Below are 15,836 nucleotides of genomic sequence, written 5' to 3' on the forward strand. Positions count from 1 at the left end.
TGTAGTATGCCATGTGAAACCACAAGGCTAATCATATGTGCAGCCTTATACTTATGTTGCAGCAGAGCAGTCCTCTTGTTGAGCATAAGCAGCTGGCAGTTGTTGTACAGAAGTTGTGAATCTATTTTTTGCCTCTTTTGTAATTATAAATCTTCCCTGTTGGTAACTCCAGAATGTAATCTCTCGAACAACACCCAGAGTGAGCATGGTAACATGCTAATACCACTGGGTATTGATTCAATAAAAAATAATAAACAGTAAACTTCGAGACAGCAGAGGCAGCTGACAGTTGTTGTGTGAAGCTGTGAAGCTTGATCTTCTATTTTTTGCCTCTTTTTAGTTAGAGATCTTCCATGTTGATAACTCCATGTGTATTTGGCTGTGTAGCAGTTGTAATGGGAGCAGTAGTGGCAGATGAATGCATACCGACTACAGTACTGCATGCTTTGTGATATAAGGACAATATAGTGTTCTCTCATCTCCAGATTGAGCATGCATGCACACTAATACCACTGGATAATGATAAACCTTATACTGTGTTTGAACAATAACATAATAAAGCATCATTTTTGTCGCATTTGGTGTGTACAGATGTAATACAGTTGAAATTTCGACTCTACTAAGTCTGAGCAAATGTAGTAAGACAGTCTCATGATGTAGCTGATAAGTATGTTGATATCTTCCAATTGTGTGCACCTTTTGTATACTGTTTGCTGCCTTATTGAGGTAGTACTAGTTGACAGTTGTTGTGCACAAATAGTTGAGCTTGAGCTTCCTCATCAACATTTCAAACATTGCTCCAGTTCCAGAGGTCCAAAAACCCTGTAGCTGTGAATTCCCTTCCTGAAAATAAGCATATAGTGCTAATACCACCCATCGAAGTATAGTCACATAATGAGGCATGGTTACAGTAACATTTCCTGCAAAAAAGAACACTGTGTTAGTCAAAAAAAATGTATGCTAAGACCTCCTCCCTAAGGATTCGATCACAGCATTTTATGTCCTTCCATTCTCTTTTTGATTCCTAGCTTCATCATTCCTATTGCAAAGCAGTCCCTCCTACTCTCCTCCTCTAAGATTTGAGTATGGGATTCCAATAATACTACTCCAGTTGCCGCCTGCTTGCTATTCCACCTTGTTGCCTCCTCTCCTCCTAACTTATTGCAGCTCTTTTTGTTTCCCTTTGTGCTCCTCTTTCCTCCTCTTCTATGTTCGAACAACTCTGATTCTGAGATATGGACATTGTGATTTATCATCGTTTACTATCCTCCTTCTTTGTATATCCAAATCACCAAAACAACTGCAGTCAATAGGGCCAACATCCAGTGTGTAATTAGCAAGGTGATCTGCAAGTCTACTTCCTTCTCTAAGTGTATGTGAAATTGTAATATTGCTTCTTGTCATCAGTTGTTTGATCTCCTCCAGTTCTCTTGCTATAGACCAAGGAACGGACCATTCACCTTCTATTGCCTTCTTCACTATCATTGAATCTGTGTGAAAATCAATAAGGATATAGTCATGTTCCATACAATATCTAAGAGCCTCGACTACAGCCTTTGCTTCTGCCTCAGTATTAGTTCCCTCAGCAATTTCTTTACCACTCGGATACATCACATCCCCCTCTTCATTTCTCAATGCAAAACCAATAGCACTTCTCCCTGGGTTGCCCCTACTATCCTCATCAGTGTTCACTTTAATCCATCTTGCTTCTGGGAATTTCCATAACACCTTTGTTGTCTTCAGTTTAGGAAGATATTGCTCCATCATCGTAACTAAATCTAGCCATTTATGAGGTACATGAAAGAGGCTAGGCTTCCTAAATTTGACGAGTGATTGTAGTGTAGATGCTACCTGGTAGATCACCCTACTCACAATTACAACATCTCCATATTTGAAATTATTCCGTCTCTTCCACAACTCCCATATGATAATTGCTGATAGTACTTGAATTATGGACTGTAATCTTGGAACTCCTTCAACGTCCAACACTTAAGTATATCTTGATGAAATGTGAGCTCGTCTATTCCAATTCCTGCATGAGACAGAAAATACGACCACACTCTTCTAGCTACATTTAAAGTGAAGAACAAGTGTTGCATTGTTTCCTCCCTGGGTTCAGTACAACACCAGCACCTAGAAGCTATCAAATAGCCAAGTCTTCTCAAGAAGTCATCTAATGGTAGCTTATTCTTCCATACTTTTCACATGAAGAGGGCTATTTTAAAAGGTAAACCTTTCACCCAAATTTTTTTGTAAGCATTAAATGGCTCATTTCTCCTTCTTACATACTCCCAAGCTGACTTTATGCTAAATTCTCCATTAGGCTCCAATGTCCAGTATGGTTTATCGAGTACATCCTGCATCATTGGTGGTCTACAATTCTCCAGAATATGATTTGCAATCTCCTCTGGTAGGATTTGTCGAATCAGATTTTCATCCCACTGCCCTTCTTGCACCACATCACTCACATTATGTATTGTTTCATCAGAGAAAAAATCGGGAGGTGTGACAAAATATAAAGCCCTAAACTAGTCCAATTTTTAAACCAGAAAAGAGAAGATCCCACCTTCGTATGCCATACAATTTGATGTTCAGTCAACTCACGACACTCGATCATTTTCCTCCAAATGTGTGATCCCTGCCTCCATGGCACCACTATAGGATTCAATTTTTTACATTATTTTTGGCTCATAAATGAGCTCCGTAAACTCGGCTTCGTTCTAAATTTTCACCATAATTTACAAAACAAAGCTTTTGACACATCATGAAGCGATCTAAATCCAACTCCCCCTTCCTCGCAAGGCATACATAACGTGGTCCACGATGCCCAGTGCCTACTTGCTCCACCAATAGAATTACACCAAAAACAATTGAGCAAATATCTTGTGCAATTTACTAATCACACAAGTAGGAGGGTTAACTGCTGAAAGGAGATGGATTGGCAGACTTTGAAGAACATGCGAGATCAAAATTGACCTACCTCCAATTGACAATAGTTTGCTTTTCCATGCTTGCAACTTGTCTAGTGCCTTGTTCATCAGTCCTTGATAGTAGTCTGTCCTTCTTCGAGCATAAAAGATCGAGCAACCAAGGTAGGTAAATGGGAATTCCTGCTTGTATATCCCAGTTATCCTTTCGACCTTTTCTACTACCTCTGGATTGGTTAAGTGATGCATGTAGATAGCAGACTTGTTCTTGTTAATGAGTTGCCCAGATGCAGCTTCATATGCAGCCAAGACTTCCATCATCAAATACAGAGAAGTAGCATCAGAGGAGGAAAATATGATTGTATCATCAGCATAAGCTAAATGATTAATCTTAGCGCTCCACTTAGGCAGTCCAAAACCACAGAAGTAAAGGTTCATATGTAGTGCATTGAGTCCCCTCGATAATGCTTCAGCAGCAAGAATATATAAGGTTGGTGATAAAGGATCACCCTGCTTCACACATCCCGTCGACTTAAAGAAACCATGTGGTTGTCCATTAAGCAAGATTGAATACCAATTATTAGAAATAATTCCAAAGATTATGCCAATGAACCTTTCTCCAAATCCCATTTTTCTCAAAACCTTAGTCAAAAAGAGTCAAGATAGCCTATCATAGGCTTTTGCCATATCTAGTTTGATCACAACGTTTGGCCCAGCCTTAGTCCTCAACCTTATATCAGTGATTATTTCTTGCGTCAACAGGATATTTTTAACTATGCTTCTACCCTTCACAAATCCTGCCTGCTCGTCTGAAATCAGATTAGGAAGATAGCCTACTAGTCTCTCATGAATAACTCTTGAGAAAATCTTGTTGACAAAATTACTGAGACTAACTGGTCGCATGTCTGAGAATGAGATCACATCTTTCTTCTTAGGTAATAATACCATATTCGTATGAGTTATGCATCTGGGCAGCTCTTGACCATTGAAGAAAGCCTTCACCATTTTCACAATATCCTCCCCTATTATATCCCAACATATATGAAAAAAAACAACCAGTAAAGCCGTCTGGCCCTCCTGCACTATCTCCATTAAGCTCATAGACAGCCTTTTTACTTCCTCTCTTGTAGGTTATTTTATCAATTCTTGATTCTGCTCGTAATCAACCATTGTTGGAACATGGTCAATAATTATAAATGTTGTAGGAACCTGCTCTTCATGAAATTGTGCCTTGTAAAACTTGATTGCTTCTTCTGCCATAGTTTCATTATCTTCTAACCAATTCCCATCACTGTTTTGTATTCTCTTAAGTTGTAACCTTTTCCTTCTGCCATTTACCTGCGCGTGAAAAAATTTTGTGTTTCTATCTCCATCTTGAAACCAATTCATTCCTGCCTTTTGTTTCCAAAACTCCTCCTCCAAAGCCAAATATCTGATCAACTCTGCTTGTACCTTCTGAAGCCTTGCTCTATTCTCTTGTGTTGGATTCTATTCGAATTGAGCTTCATGTACTAATACCACCTCTTCTAAACTTGCAATCTTCTGAAAATATCCCCATATGTAGCTCTGCTCCACAAAGATAAGGCTTTCTTCATCTTCTTTAATTTGTGATTAAACACAAAAAATGGATTCCCAGCAAAGTCAGCAGTCTAGTTATCCCTAACAACTTCCTTAAAAGTTGGATGCTTAATCTAGAAATTTAAAAATCTGAATACTTTCTTAATTGGCACTGCTGTAGGATTGCATGTGAGCAGCATTGGAGAGTGATCGGATCCTATTTTTGATAGATGAGTGATCTCCACTCCAGGCAACATCTGTTGAAATTTGATGTTAGCCAGACATCTATCTAATCGTTTAAATATACAATCCTCCTCTACTCTTCCATTCCACCAAGTATAAATACTTCCTTTAAATCCCAAATCAAATAAGTTACATGTGTTGATACAATGCCTGAAATCATTGACTTCATTTAGAGACACTGGCAGCCCACCAAATTTTTCTTCTTCATCCCATATAACAAAATCTCCAGCTACCAACCATGGAAAAGTCATATCTCTAGCTAATGCATATAAAGTATCCCACAATTCGATCCTTTCTATCGAGTCACATTTTGCATAAACCAATGTGACAATGAAACTTATTTGAGTGTCCATATTGGTCAGTTTCATTGTTAGTTGTGGTTCTAAGTCAAAAATTATATCCACCATATGATCTTCATTTACAAAGGCCCATATTTTATTATTGACATTAGCAAAAGCTTGTGTTAGACCAATCCTTCTTCTGTATCTCTCAAGCTTCCTCTTCTGCTGCATAGGTTCCATTAGCCCAATAAATTGAAAATGTTGCTGCCTATTCATAGTGACAAGCCTTTCAAAAGCTTTCTTTGTATTAACCGATCTCACATTCCATATGATAGCATTCGTATTTAATTATGAGATTTAGTTTGAGCCCTTCTTGTTTGAACTCCTCCTGTTTGCGCAGTCGAAGCCTCTTTTTGCTGCTTTTTTCTTCCACGACCAGCTGATTTTACCTTGTCTAGTACCCTTGGAGATAAATCTCCTTGCTTGGCTATGTTGAGAAAATTTTGAGCTGTAGATTCTTCATCAATATCCTTTCCAGTTCTGTCCAAATTCTCCACTACTTCCTTAGTATTTATGTGAGCTTCAATATGAGTTCTCATAGGTTTAGGAATTAGAATTTCACCTCCTTTTTCCTTCATAGCATGCTGCTGTAATTGAGAGTTTAGCACCTGATCATTTTGAAGCCTATTTACTGCCAATCCCTCTTCATTATCTGCAATGATGATTGTATCTTTGTTCAGCTCATTTGCCTCATTCCTCACCACTGTTGCATCACCCTTAGTTCCTCCTGGATCAACTGTAGGGCTAATAATTGCTAGTTGCATGTTCTGCACCACCTTAGGATCTGATTGTATCCTTGCATTGTTGTCATCATCACCCTGCATTGGTTTTGTACCAGTAGATTCCTTGGCCTTTCCGTTAACACTTTGTTCTTCTTCCTCCACCTCTTCTTCAGTATGTAAATCATCTTCCTCCATTGCACCTGAAATTTCCCCTTCTTCAGAATCCTCCTATATCTGATCACTCCACAGTTTTCCTCCACTTAGCTGCAACCTCTCCTTTTCAGCAGGTGCTTCAATTGACTTTGTTGTATCAGTAGTTTGTGTATGAATTTCCTGGCAAGATCGATTAGTAGCCACTAAGTTGTCACCTCCAAAAGTCGTGTTTACCCATTGAGCAGTCGACTCCTTTTGCACCTTAGGAGCACTACCATTCCCTTTGTCATTAAAATTAAAAGCAGGTGCCTTAGGATTCAATTTGTTAGCTGACTTTGGAGTACCATTCCTAGTCGCACTAGGAGATACAATAGGGTTGCGATTATCATTACTGTTTTTCACCAATACCAGCTGGTTATTATCATGTTTATCTCCCTCATCTACTTCAAGGACAGCAAACTTATTTGTCACCTCGACCTGCTGATTTCCCACAGTTGGCTTCTCAACTGGAAATATTTCCTTTCCAGTTTTAGTTTGTATTTGTTCCTGTTTCCCAGTTTTCTTTACTCGATTGTCTCGCACTTCTTTCCACTGTTCACCTATATTTCCCACAACTTTACCACTGCTAAAAATTATCAAAGGTTCTTGTTTCTCCCTTGATCATTGGTACCCTATTGCTTCAAATTTGCTGTTATATTAGTCTGATCAATCTGTGTCACAATTTCATTCCCAGTCTGTTGCTCCACTGATTTATTCTCCATTAAATGAATCCTCTAACATTCAATCATGTCATGGATGTGTAGTTTACACTCTTTACAATATTTTGGCAAGTAATCATATTTAATGGTTACCCATTCAGTCCTCACGACTCCACTAGCTTCATTCTCGATGTCCATACGGACCTTCTTAGGTAACTCGGCTAGAAGGTCAACAAGAACTTTCACACGCGCACAACTGGGTCTCGTTTTATTAATAGTATCCATGTCGAAGTGAAGAGGCTTACCCACAGCTAAAGCTAATGAAAATAGGCACTCCTTGACGAAAAACGTTGGCAACAAATTTGGAAACGAAATCCACACCATTACCTTTGGTGTTTCCTCACCGGCCTTGAATTTTGCATCATAAATCAACGTCCTTAATTGATATTCATAGCCAGTCTTGTCTTTTACATAATACACACTCTTCGCCGTAAAATCAATAAAGTCTTACCATAATGTCAATCGAATTAATACATGCATGTCGCGAAGGTATCCAATATTACACTCGCCTTTAATTACACATTGAAGAGGGACAATTCGACGTAGTTCATTAAGCTCCGGCCATCCATATGAGAATTTACAAACTACTGCATATTGCAATCCTTCAATCGCATTCATTTGCTCAACCTCTGCTTCAGTAAACTTAACAACACGTTGTCCATTAAGCAAACTAGCTCGGCGAAGTGCAATTGGTTCAACAGAATTGGCTCGTTCTTGCAGGGCACTGTTCAATGTTGAAGTTTTCAGGATTTTCGAGAAATCTAAAGGCTGGGGATTGGATTCTGTGGTCGTATTTGTTGGGGCGATGAAGGGAGAAGGCTGACCAGCCAGAAAAGAGGGCTGGCCGCCGGCCATTGTGGCCATTGAAACTCAAAATTTCAGATTTCCGCAATGAACAGTAACTCGCATGCCACTGTAGCATCGGCTCTTGAGAGAAAAAATTCTAGAGAGAATTTTTTTTTTGGGGGGGGGAGGAGGTTTGATTGATAAGCATGCCTTTGTATGTTAAATATAATTATACATATTATATTTTTTATTATTATTTTTTATATTAATATTATTTTTTATACTACTAGGCGGACTGTCTAATAGCTATTTTATTAATAATAAGGGGGATAAAAATTACAGTAGTGTTGCCTTTATACCTTGACTATATAATTATCCATGTGCGCCTCCTTATACACATTATATTGTATATAATTAGTATAAATATTTTGTATATTGGATTAGTGCTCGTAATCTTTTCGGTAAGACAAAAAAATAAAAACAAATCATTAGGGCCTACATACATGCGTGTTAGTGGCCACTGGTTCCAACTTCCAAGCAGCATGCAACATCTGGATCAGAGTCGACACCATAGCGAAATTAATGATAGGTACGCCATTGTGTTGTTCCTTTGACCAGAAGTTTCGAACCGTTTTTGTTTTTATAGAAAGACGATAATCACTGTTGGCACTGGCTTCTCTCCACGTGTACTGCTTCTTTCCACTCTTTATCACTTATTTCTGCCATCTGTCCTCTCTTCTCCTAATAATGCTGCTAATGTTCATCTTGAGATAAGGAGTGCTTTCCCATCTTGCTACTACAAACTTCAGCTTTAAGCATTTTTCAGTTTATTTACGTGTTCAGTTAGACATCGAAAAATGTTTATAAATTAAAATTATTTTATGACTTAAAATCAATCAGATGCCATAAAATAATCCTCCTAATTAACTTTTTGTTTTTCAATTTATAAACAGTTATCATTTGATGAAACGTTTTCTTGTTTACTTTAATGTTCTTTGTAATCACAAAAATACGTTTTTCAAACAAAGCTCTAAATTCTTACACCCCCCTCCCCCCACCTTTTTTCTACGTAAAGATATTTCTAACACGTATGTTTTACACGGCCGTAGAAACATTTCAATCATCTAATATAACTAAATTTTATAACAGTTGCATTAAGCTCCGGCTATACACAGTATTCGAGAAAGGATAGGATCACAAAGATCTATTGTATGTATCATTATCCTATATTTTTACAAGAGAAAATTTTTGCGGTTCGAACTCATGACCTCCTGATCAAATCACAGTAACTTTAACAGTTACGCCATGACAGCAATTTAATTATATTAAATGATTGAAATGCTTCTATTGTAAAAAATACGTGTTGATCAGCTAAACCTAAACAGGCTCATAGTTTCCCTATTTGGACTAATTTAGGCGAACTCGGGTTACATATACTATACTCTGTATAAGCTAAAAGAATTAAAAAATGTATGTATATAAAGTTACACGAGGATATATATAAATAGTGGATCTGACTTCTTTCAATAATAATTCCATCACCTGAAATTTCTCTGGACCCTTCTTGTTCCCGATTCTAGTTCGTTCTACCTTGCATTCTCTTCTTAATACTAAACGATATAATCGGATCATGGCTTCTCAAGAGCTGAAACACAGAACCAAAGGAGGACAAGAAGAAGAAAAAGAAGTTATACAAACAGCAGAACGCAAAGATACAGACGAAAACACAAAAATGGACAGAAGCAGCAAAACAACAAGAAGACAGAAAGCCAAACGAGGCCTCAAATCTTTGGGAATCGCCTTGACCTTACCTTTGCTATTAACCCTTTTAGACATCTCTTTCTTTGGGTCCAGTTACCAGTACGTTTCAATGGAGAAACCCTTTTGGATCCCACGTCTGTGGGCTTTGCACTTAGCTTGTTTGGGTTCTGCTTTTCTGATGGGCCTTTCTGCTTGGCTTGTTTGGGCTGACGGTGGATTTCATCGCCAGCCTATGGCTATGCTCTTGTACTTAAGTCAATTGGGGTTAAGCTTGGCTTGGGATCCTGTGGTGTTTAAGGTTGGAGCTACTAAGATTGGGTTGGTTTTGTGCATGGCTTTGTTTGGAGTGTTGATTGCGTGTGCTAGGACTTTTAAAAGCGTGAATCCTATTGCTGGGGATCTGGTAAAACCTTGCCTTGGATGGGCTGTGCTTCTGAGTCTTGCAAATCTTAAGCTTGTATACCACTAGTGACAAATTTGCTACATCGATCTTATGTGCACTTATTTCTTTGCCTGTTATGCTTGTGTACTGTAATTTAGATGCGTTGCTACATATTAGTGTTTTATATTTACTGTTCTATATATATATTTCACATCCTGAAATGCGTGAATTTGGAGTTTTTGCCTGGTATGGATTGTGTTCTTCCTAGTCACCAATAATTTGTCATATGGTTTGCTTTTTTGATTGGTGAGTCATCCCTGTCCTGTTCGTGGTACAAGGAATTTATTTCGTCTTTGGAGGTGGTCGAAAAATACATTGATTCATGAGTGGCGTTATATAAGAAGAAAAAGAGAATGTTTTGCAGGGCCAGGTAGTAAAGTCTTGAACGAGTTCTTTGAAACATGTCCCAGATTGATCCCTGTACTTATTACCTTCCGTTATATTTGTTGTCTAAATTTATCTTGATCGTGATCAAAGTAATCAATAATACCCCTAGAGGGTGAAGTGGCAAGAGAGGAGGGGCACACTAAGATTGGAGAGATGAGGTGGCACGCCACATGGTGTTCACCTCATCCAAATGTAAGAAGATGTGGGGTTTGAATAGCAACGGTGAACTCATGTTAAAAATGGAGATATTTTTAATTATTTTGCTAACGGCAGGAATAAATCTTAGATGATGATAAATTTGGCCTTTTTCCCTTGAAACATCTCAGGAGCAAAAGCAAAGTTTTCGAACAACAGAGCCACCTTGCTCTAATAGATGGAAATGCCACTTCAATCAAAACCACGACTGCTACAACCTTTCTTTTACCTCTATTGTTTGTCTCTGGTATAAACGCAAAAACTAAAGAAAATAATATTTTAAAAAGTGACAGTTTCAAGTTAAATGTACAGAGATGATATGTTTTCTAACCATAGAAGGCATGAAGCTTTTAGGCCAAAAATGTGTCACTTAATGTTCATTGCCATATCATCGCCTTAGAAGCAAAGGGAATAATAGCAGCCTGAGCTGCTTATTGGAACAATTATCGAAACAGGTTCCTTTGGTCATCCCCCAAGCCAAGTGAAGCTGAGCAATAGTGTCTTAGTACTTAAATTTCTAGTCAGTGCGGCAAAGCTTCCTAAGTGTCACAGAAATTCTCCTCTTCTGATCAATCTCTTGGCCTTCCCATTTTTGAAACCCATGCTTCCGATTTATCTCATGCTTCCAGAGATAGCGTGCTTCTCCCCGCATCAAAATAAGACATCCTGGAGTCAAAAGAACTGGCACTGTTTGTGGTGAATCTTGGTTGCATGTTTCGTTCTCGACTCGAGTAAAACGCATCACGCAGGATGACTCTAGAGATACGATAGCAATTCCATCTTCAAACCGCATTAGATCAACATGAGGACAGATCCCCTGTAATAAGGCAATCTGCTAAAAGTTACAACAACAACAACAACAAAACCCAGTAGTTTCCCACAAGTGGGGTCTGGGCAATCTGCTAAAAGTTAAACAAGAAAATTTATCAACCTAAAATCCAGATCTGGTGACTCTGGTCAAAGCTGCTGGTGAGAAATCATGCTTAATTGACATTTTTTATCGACTTAAAATCCAATGTCGGTTGAATCTGCTAATGAAAACCACTCCAAAATTTGCAGTACTACTTTGATTCAAAATGAAAAAAAGGAAAAAAGAAAATCATGAAATCAATGTCCAGCATGAGAAGCACTATCGAGGAAATATGAGTATGTTTATATGCTTAGAGACTTCGTTTAGTTTTGTAATTAAAAAAAAAAAACATGAAAGAAACTTGAAAGACACTGATATAATGTGACTAAGAAAAAACTATGTGCAATAGTGCGATACCAGTATCTCCTTTGCCCCAAAAGAATATTAGTATTACGCTTTGGAAAGACTCAAAGGAAACATGACGTTTTAAATTGCAGCAACGCTTATATGTTAATCCCAGCTCGTGTGTTACTTATTGCACATATCCACAGTAGAGATGCATCTTATCCTCAGCATATCCAGCTTCAGAGTCTATTATTCTTTTTGCCTGGGATCGTCAAGGACCTTCATGCACCAACCCCTTCTCTTAGGTTAAAGCATTCTGTTTGATGTTCTTCAGATATATGTCATGAATCTTCAATTAGAAAGGCTTTTGTTTGTACTGTCATATAAGAAAAATAATGGTTGAAATCTACTTGACTTTGTTTTGTGAAACGAATCCATTTTAGAATGCTCCTCAAGTAAAACTCTCATCTACTAATAGAGGAGAGTTTTATTTTCCTTCTCAAAATGAAACCTCTCCTCTACTAGAGATATTTGTTCAATTTCTCTCACCAACTTAGTATCTTACTAATAAGCACCCATCCATAAACCAGAAATCCCCTACTTAGTTCATTGCTACGGGAATCTATATCATAGTAATAAGCTCCCTATTCATAAAAGCCAAGCATGCATTACCTAGATTTGTTAACAAAACTTTAGACAGTGATCCTTTTTGTTGGCATCTTATACTGCATCATGCAACTTGATGGTTGTACTAGTTAAACAGTTGGTACTTAGTAGCATTCTAGAAGCGTAATTTTACTATGATAAAACACTTATCAGTGAAAAAACGTTCTGTGAAAGGATAAAGTCGCACCTCACCTGGTTGATACATGTTAACTATAAGTTGATCAAATAGAGGTTCCCTCCATAACAGATCTTGTGGAAAGATACATGTTTCCTCGCCCTTTCCACAGTTCTCCAACTCTGCAACACAATTACTGAAAAGAATCGCCTCATGGATAGAGCTGGAAAGCTCAACTGCCCACCCTGGTAGGTCACCAAACCTCATAGCCTGCAGGGGAGGAAAATACATGTGATCAAGTGCATCGATAAATGACTCTAGGTTAAAATAGTCGAACAGTGTGACCCCATCAAGAGAAATTCAAAAATCGATTGTTGGTTTAAAAAAATTAAAACTTAGTCACTTAATTAAAAGGAAAAGAAGGTGTTAAACAGAATCTTCTGCTCTTTGTCCTTCTCAGAGATAGCTGGACGACAAACCTTTTCATAGTTCAACATTTCAACTATATGCCAGATATTCTTTGTAGTATTTTTTATCTGTTTTTCGACAAAAAGAAAATGGCATTACTTTAAAGAACTATTACATGGAGAATGGAGAGGCTAAAGTTTTTGAATTTCGAATGAAAGAAATGGTTTGATGCACATGGTAGAAATAACCTACCAATTCACCACTTGTACTGACTTGTGCATCCATTCACCAACTTCAAATTGAAGTGTCATAAAAAAAAAAGGGCAGGTCGGTGCACAAAGCAATCTCACATTCACGCAAAGGTTTGGGAAAGGGAGTGATGTAGACAGTCTACCCTAATGTAAGCATTAATAGCTGCTTCCACGGTTCGAATGTATAGGTCACACGGAGACAACTTTACTGTTGCTCCAAGACTCCCCTTCAGCGAAGTGTCATAAGTATAGCTGATTTACCCCCAATTACAATACCTGACATGTTTCTTCTCCCTTGAGTAGCAGTGGTATAAATTCTCAACTTAATATTTAGGGACACTAAATTCAAAGTTCACATTTTTACATAAAAATCACAGGAAACATCTTATTTCAAATGAAACATAAAGGATCATTTTCTACACAATTCAAGCTCACAAGTATGAAAACTAAAGATTTAACATGGAATATAGCAATAGTGAGGCAATATATCCTTCAGCCAAATGACACATGAGTAAGCTTTTAAATCACACTTAATTAAAGGGAATAAGTGTACTATACAAGAATGCGGTGAAGGTTTGAGGATCCAACAAGACCTGATTGCTTGAAGATTGAGCAAACCATCCTTCTGCAGCCACAATAGAGTCAAGAATCAAATGTAAGAGCTTTGATGTAAAATAATAGTAATAGGTTCAGTTGAACACACATAATCCGCCTTAAATATTACTACCTTTTTGGATTGATGACAATAAATTTGATTGTTGATCAGGAGATAGGAAGTCTTTGCACAGCCAGAGACCATCAATTTCACTGATTTTTTCCCAGTCATGACTTTCTCCAAACACTGACCCGGTTAGGGCTTTTCCATTTTCCCGATTCTCTGCACAGTGAGAATGGACAAATTGTTGTTGTTCTTCGCCTTCGCTGTCTGATGACTCGCCAAACGCTTGCGTTAGAATCGTCTTCAGCTGCTCTTCCATATTATTGTTCTTAAAATCTGAGTCTCTCCCAGTTCAATTTTGCCTTGCTGTTTGCACAGTTCCAGTTTCAATTTTTATTTGTTTTTAAATTTTTGGGTGAGTTAAAACATTTCTATTTCCGGAAAGTTGTCCTTTTGGCCACTTTAAATTTTTCTACTAGTAATATGCAATAATACATACTCCCTCCGTTCAGTTATAGTATTGAAGTATTTTCAAAATAAATTTTTATTTTTATTTATCACTTTTCGCATATCAATTAATATGGGTATCATGGTAAATTATATACTTTACTTTTATTTCTTAAGGGGCGTGAAAAATTTAATGTGGACAACTAAAAGTGAACGGAAGGATAATTTAACTTTCAATTTGATTGTTGGTGCCTCATCTAATAAATGGTTACAAATTTAACAAATTTTTAACTTAGAATACTAACATTACCTTAGCATTAAAGACGATTATTTATATGGTTTTGCAATTAAAATGTCGTTAGATTTGTAATAGTTTGTTAATTAGGCTATGAATTTGAAGGTTCAACAATTTACTTAGGTCTTACTAGGGAATTACACTAATCAAAATTAAAATATAACAATAAAAAAAGGACAAAAGCAAAATTATCTCTTTGTGAACGAGCAGAACATGTGCTCTGATACCAGTTGTTGGGAATAAATCCCCCACAGTAAATAATATTTATGAAAATAAAAGAGAAATAATAATGAAGCACCGAGATACGGTAACCAACAAGAATAAAAGAGTGACAAAGACCCCGAGAGAAAAAAAAATACGACCCCGAGGAGAGCAATTTATATCACTATAGCAAAATAATTTACACTTTATAGGCCCGAGTAAAATACTCCAAAGACTACTACAATACTCAAAAGAAATAACTCTCTTTTGATATTCTCACCTCACTACAATATCGCTCACACGCTCTATTTTCTCACAGATTATTTTCTTATACTCTATTTGTGATGCTTCACTCTTCTTTCTCTCTTTCTGATGGTGTGATGAAAGAAGTGAAGGAGCTCTCCTTTTATAGGAGAAAAACACGTAGCCTCCAAGAATGCTATAAGAGTAGCTTTAATTTTTCTCCACTCATTTCTAAATTTGGGGCCAAAGTAACCATAGGCACATGCCTATTAAATGGGATGGACCCCACATTCTCCCCCTCCAGTCATATTTACCTGAAGGAGGTAACACTAGGCTTTTAATTTAAGTGTATGCCGACAAGTTCTTTGCATAGTTCAAACTTGTCTCTTGTTACCACCTTGGTAAGCATATCTATCATCTATTTTTCCTTGAATCCAGTGATATCTCACGTCGATATGCTTCGTCCTTGCATGATACATGGTATTTTTACTCAAGTCTATTACACTTTGACTATCACAATAGACTATGTATTCCTTCAGGTGCAATCCAAGTTCTTGAAGAAACCGTTTTAGCCATACCATCTTTTTACCAGCTTTAGTAGCGCAATATACTCTGCTTCAATTGTAGAGAGTACGATACATTTCTGCAACTTTGACTGCCATGATATAGCTCCCCCTAAAAATGTGAACATGTATCCAGTAGTAGATTTATGATTATCAAGATCACATGCCATATCAGAATCCATGTAACCCTATAAGATTGGATCAAATCCTCCAAAATACAAACAATCTACAAAGGCACCTCTCAGGTACCTTAGTATCCACTTGACTTCTTCCCAATGTTCTTTTCCAGAATTTTCAAGGAATCTGCTAACAATACCAACTGCATAAGCAATATCTGGTCTGGTGCATACCATTGCATACATCAAGCTTCTGACTGCTGAAGAATAAGGAATTCTAGCCATGTTTCCTTTCTGCTCCATTGTTGTAGGACATATCTTCTTGCTCAACTTCAGATTGACCAGCAGGAAGTGTGCTGACTGGCTTAGCACTTTTCATGTTGAAGCGTTCCAGTACACGTTTAAT

General features: G+C 37.5%; 3 protein-coding genes across 4 annotated transcripts; 1 reads left to right on the forward strand and 2 right to left on the reverse strand.

Annotated features, from left to right (window-relative positions):
• Positions 1 to 3,584: 3,584 nt before the first annotated feature.
• LOC142173524 (uncharacterized) lies at positions 3,585 to 5,248 on the reverse strand. The gene is made up of 3 exons (XM_075239128.1): positions 4,643 to 5,248; positions 4,137 to 4,415; positions 3,585 to 4,004 (listed from the first exon to the last, which is right to left on the reverse strand). Exons 1-3 carry the CDS (start codon positions 5,246 to 5,248, stop codon positions 3,585 to 3,587), a joined length of 1,305 nt encoding a protein of 434 aa, XP_075095229.1.
• A 3,740-nt stretch (positions 5,249 to 8,988) lies between these two features.
• Positions 8,989 to 9,859, forward strand: LOC107803548 (translocator protein homolog). The gene has a single exon (XM_016627289.2). It carries the CDS (start codon positions 9,118 to 9,120, stop codon positions 9,715 to 9,717), a length of 600 nt encoding a protein of 199 aa, XP_016482775.1. The 5' UTR covers positions 8,989 to 9,117; the 3' UTR covers positions 9,718 to 9,859.
• A 663-nt stretch (positions 9,860 to 10,522) lies between these two features.
• Positions 10,523 to 13,974, reverse strand: LOC107803554 (uncharacterized protein P8A3.02c). 2 transcript variants are annotated; one of them, XM_016627294.2, is made up of 4 exons: positions 13,635 to 13,974; positions 13,501 to 13,532; positions 12,321 to 12,518; positions 10,523 to 11,104 (listed from the first exon to the last, which is right to left on the reverse strand). In XM_016627294.2, the coding sequence occupies exons 1-4, from the start codon at positions 13,882 to 13,884 to the stop codon at positions 10,790 to 10,792; spliced, it is 795 nt and encodes a 264-aa protein (XP_016482780.1). In that variant the 5' UTR covers positions 13,885 to 13,974; the 3' UTR covers positions 10,523 to 10,789. The 2 variants fall into 2 exon arrangements, with proteins under 2 accessions (XP_016482780.1, XP_016482782.1); XM_016627296.2 differs by having other exon boundaries at positions 10,523 to 11,089; positions 13,635 to 13,972.
• Between the last annotated feature and the right edge of the window lie 1,862 nt (positions 13,975 to 15,836).

This window comes from Nicotiana tabacum, chromosome 19 (assembly GCF_000715075.1).
Source record: "Nicotiana tabacum cultivar K326 chromosome 19, ASM71507v2, whole genome shotgun sequence".
Taxonomy (NCBI): Eukaryota; Viridiplantae; Streptophyta; class Magnoliopsida; order Solanales; family Solanaceae; genus Nicotiana; species Nicotiana tabacum.

Coding starts and splice junctions, on each gene's coding strand:
- LOC142173524 (XM_075239128.1), bottom strand. CDS start 5,248: ATGGAACCTATGCAGCAGAAGAGGAAGCTTGAGAGATACAGAAGAAGG. Junction 4,416..4,642: donor CAGCAGTGCCAATTAAGAAA/GTATTCAGATTT, acceptor CAATTCGAATAG/AATCCAACACAAGAGAATAG. Junction 4,005..4,136: donor CACAATTTCATGAAGAGCAG/GTTCCTACAACA, acceptor GAGATAGTGCAG/GAGGGCCAGACGGCTTTACT.
- LOC107803554 (XM_016627294.2), bottom strand. CDS start 13,884: ATGGAAGAGCAGCTGAAGACGATTCTAACGCAAGCGTTTGGCGAGTCA. Junction 13,533..13,634: donor ATTGTCATCAATCCAAAAAG/GTAGTAATATTT, acceptor TTGTGGCTGCAG/AAGGATGGTTTGCTCAATCT. Junction 12,519..13,500: donor CTCAATCTTCAAGCAATCAG/GTCTTGTTGGAT, acceptor CCTCCCCTGCAG/GCTATGAGGTTTGGTGACCT.
- LOC107803548 (XM_016627289.2), top strand. CDS start 9,118: ATGGCTTCTCAAGAGCTGAAACACAGAACCAAAGGAGGACAAGAAGAA.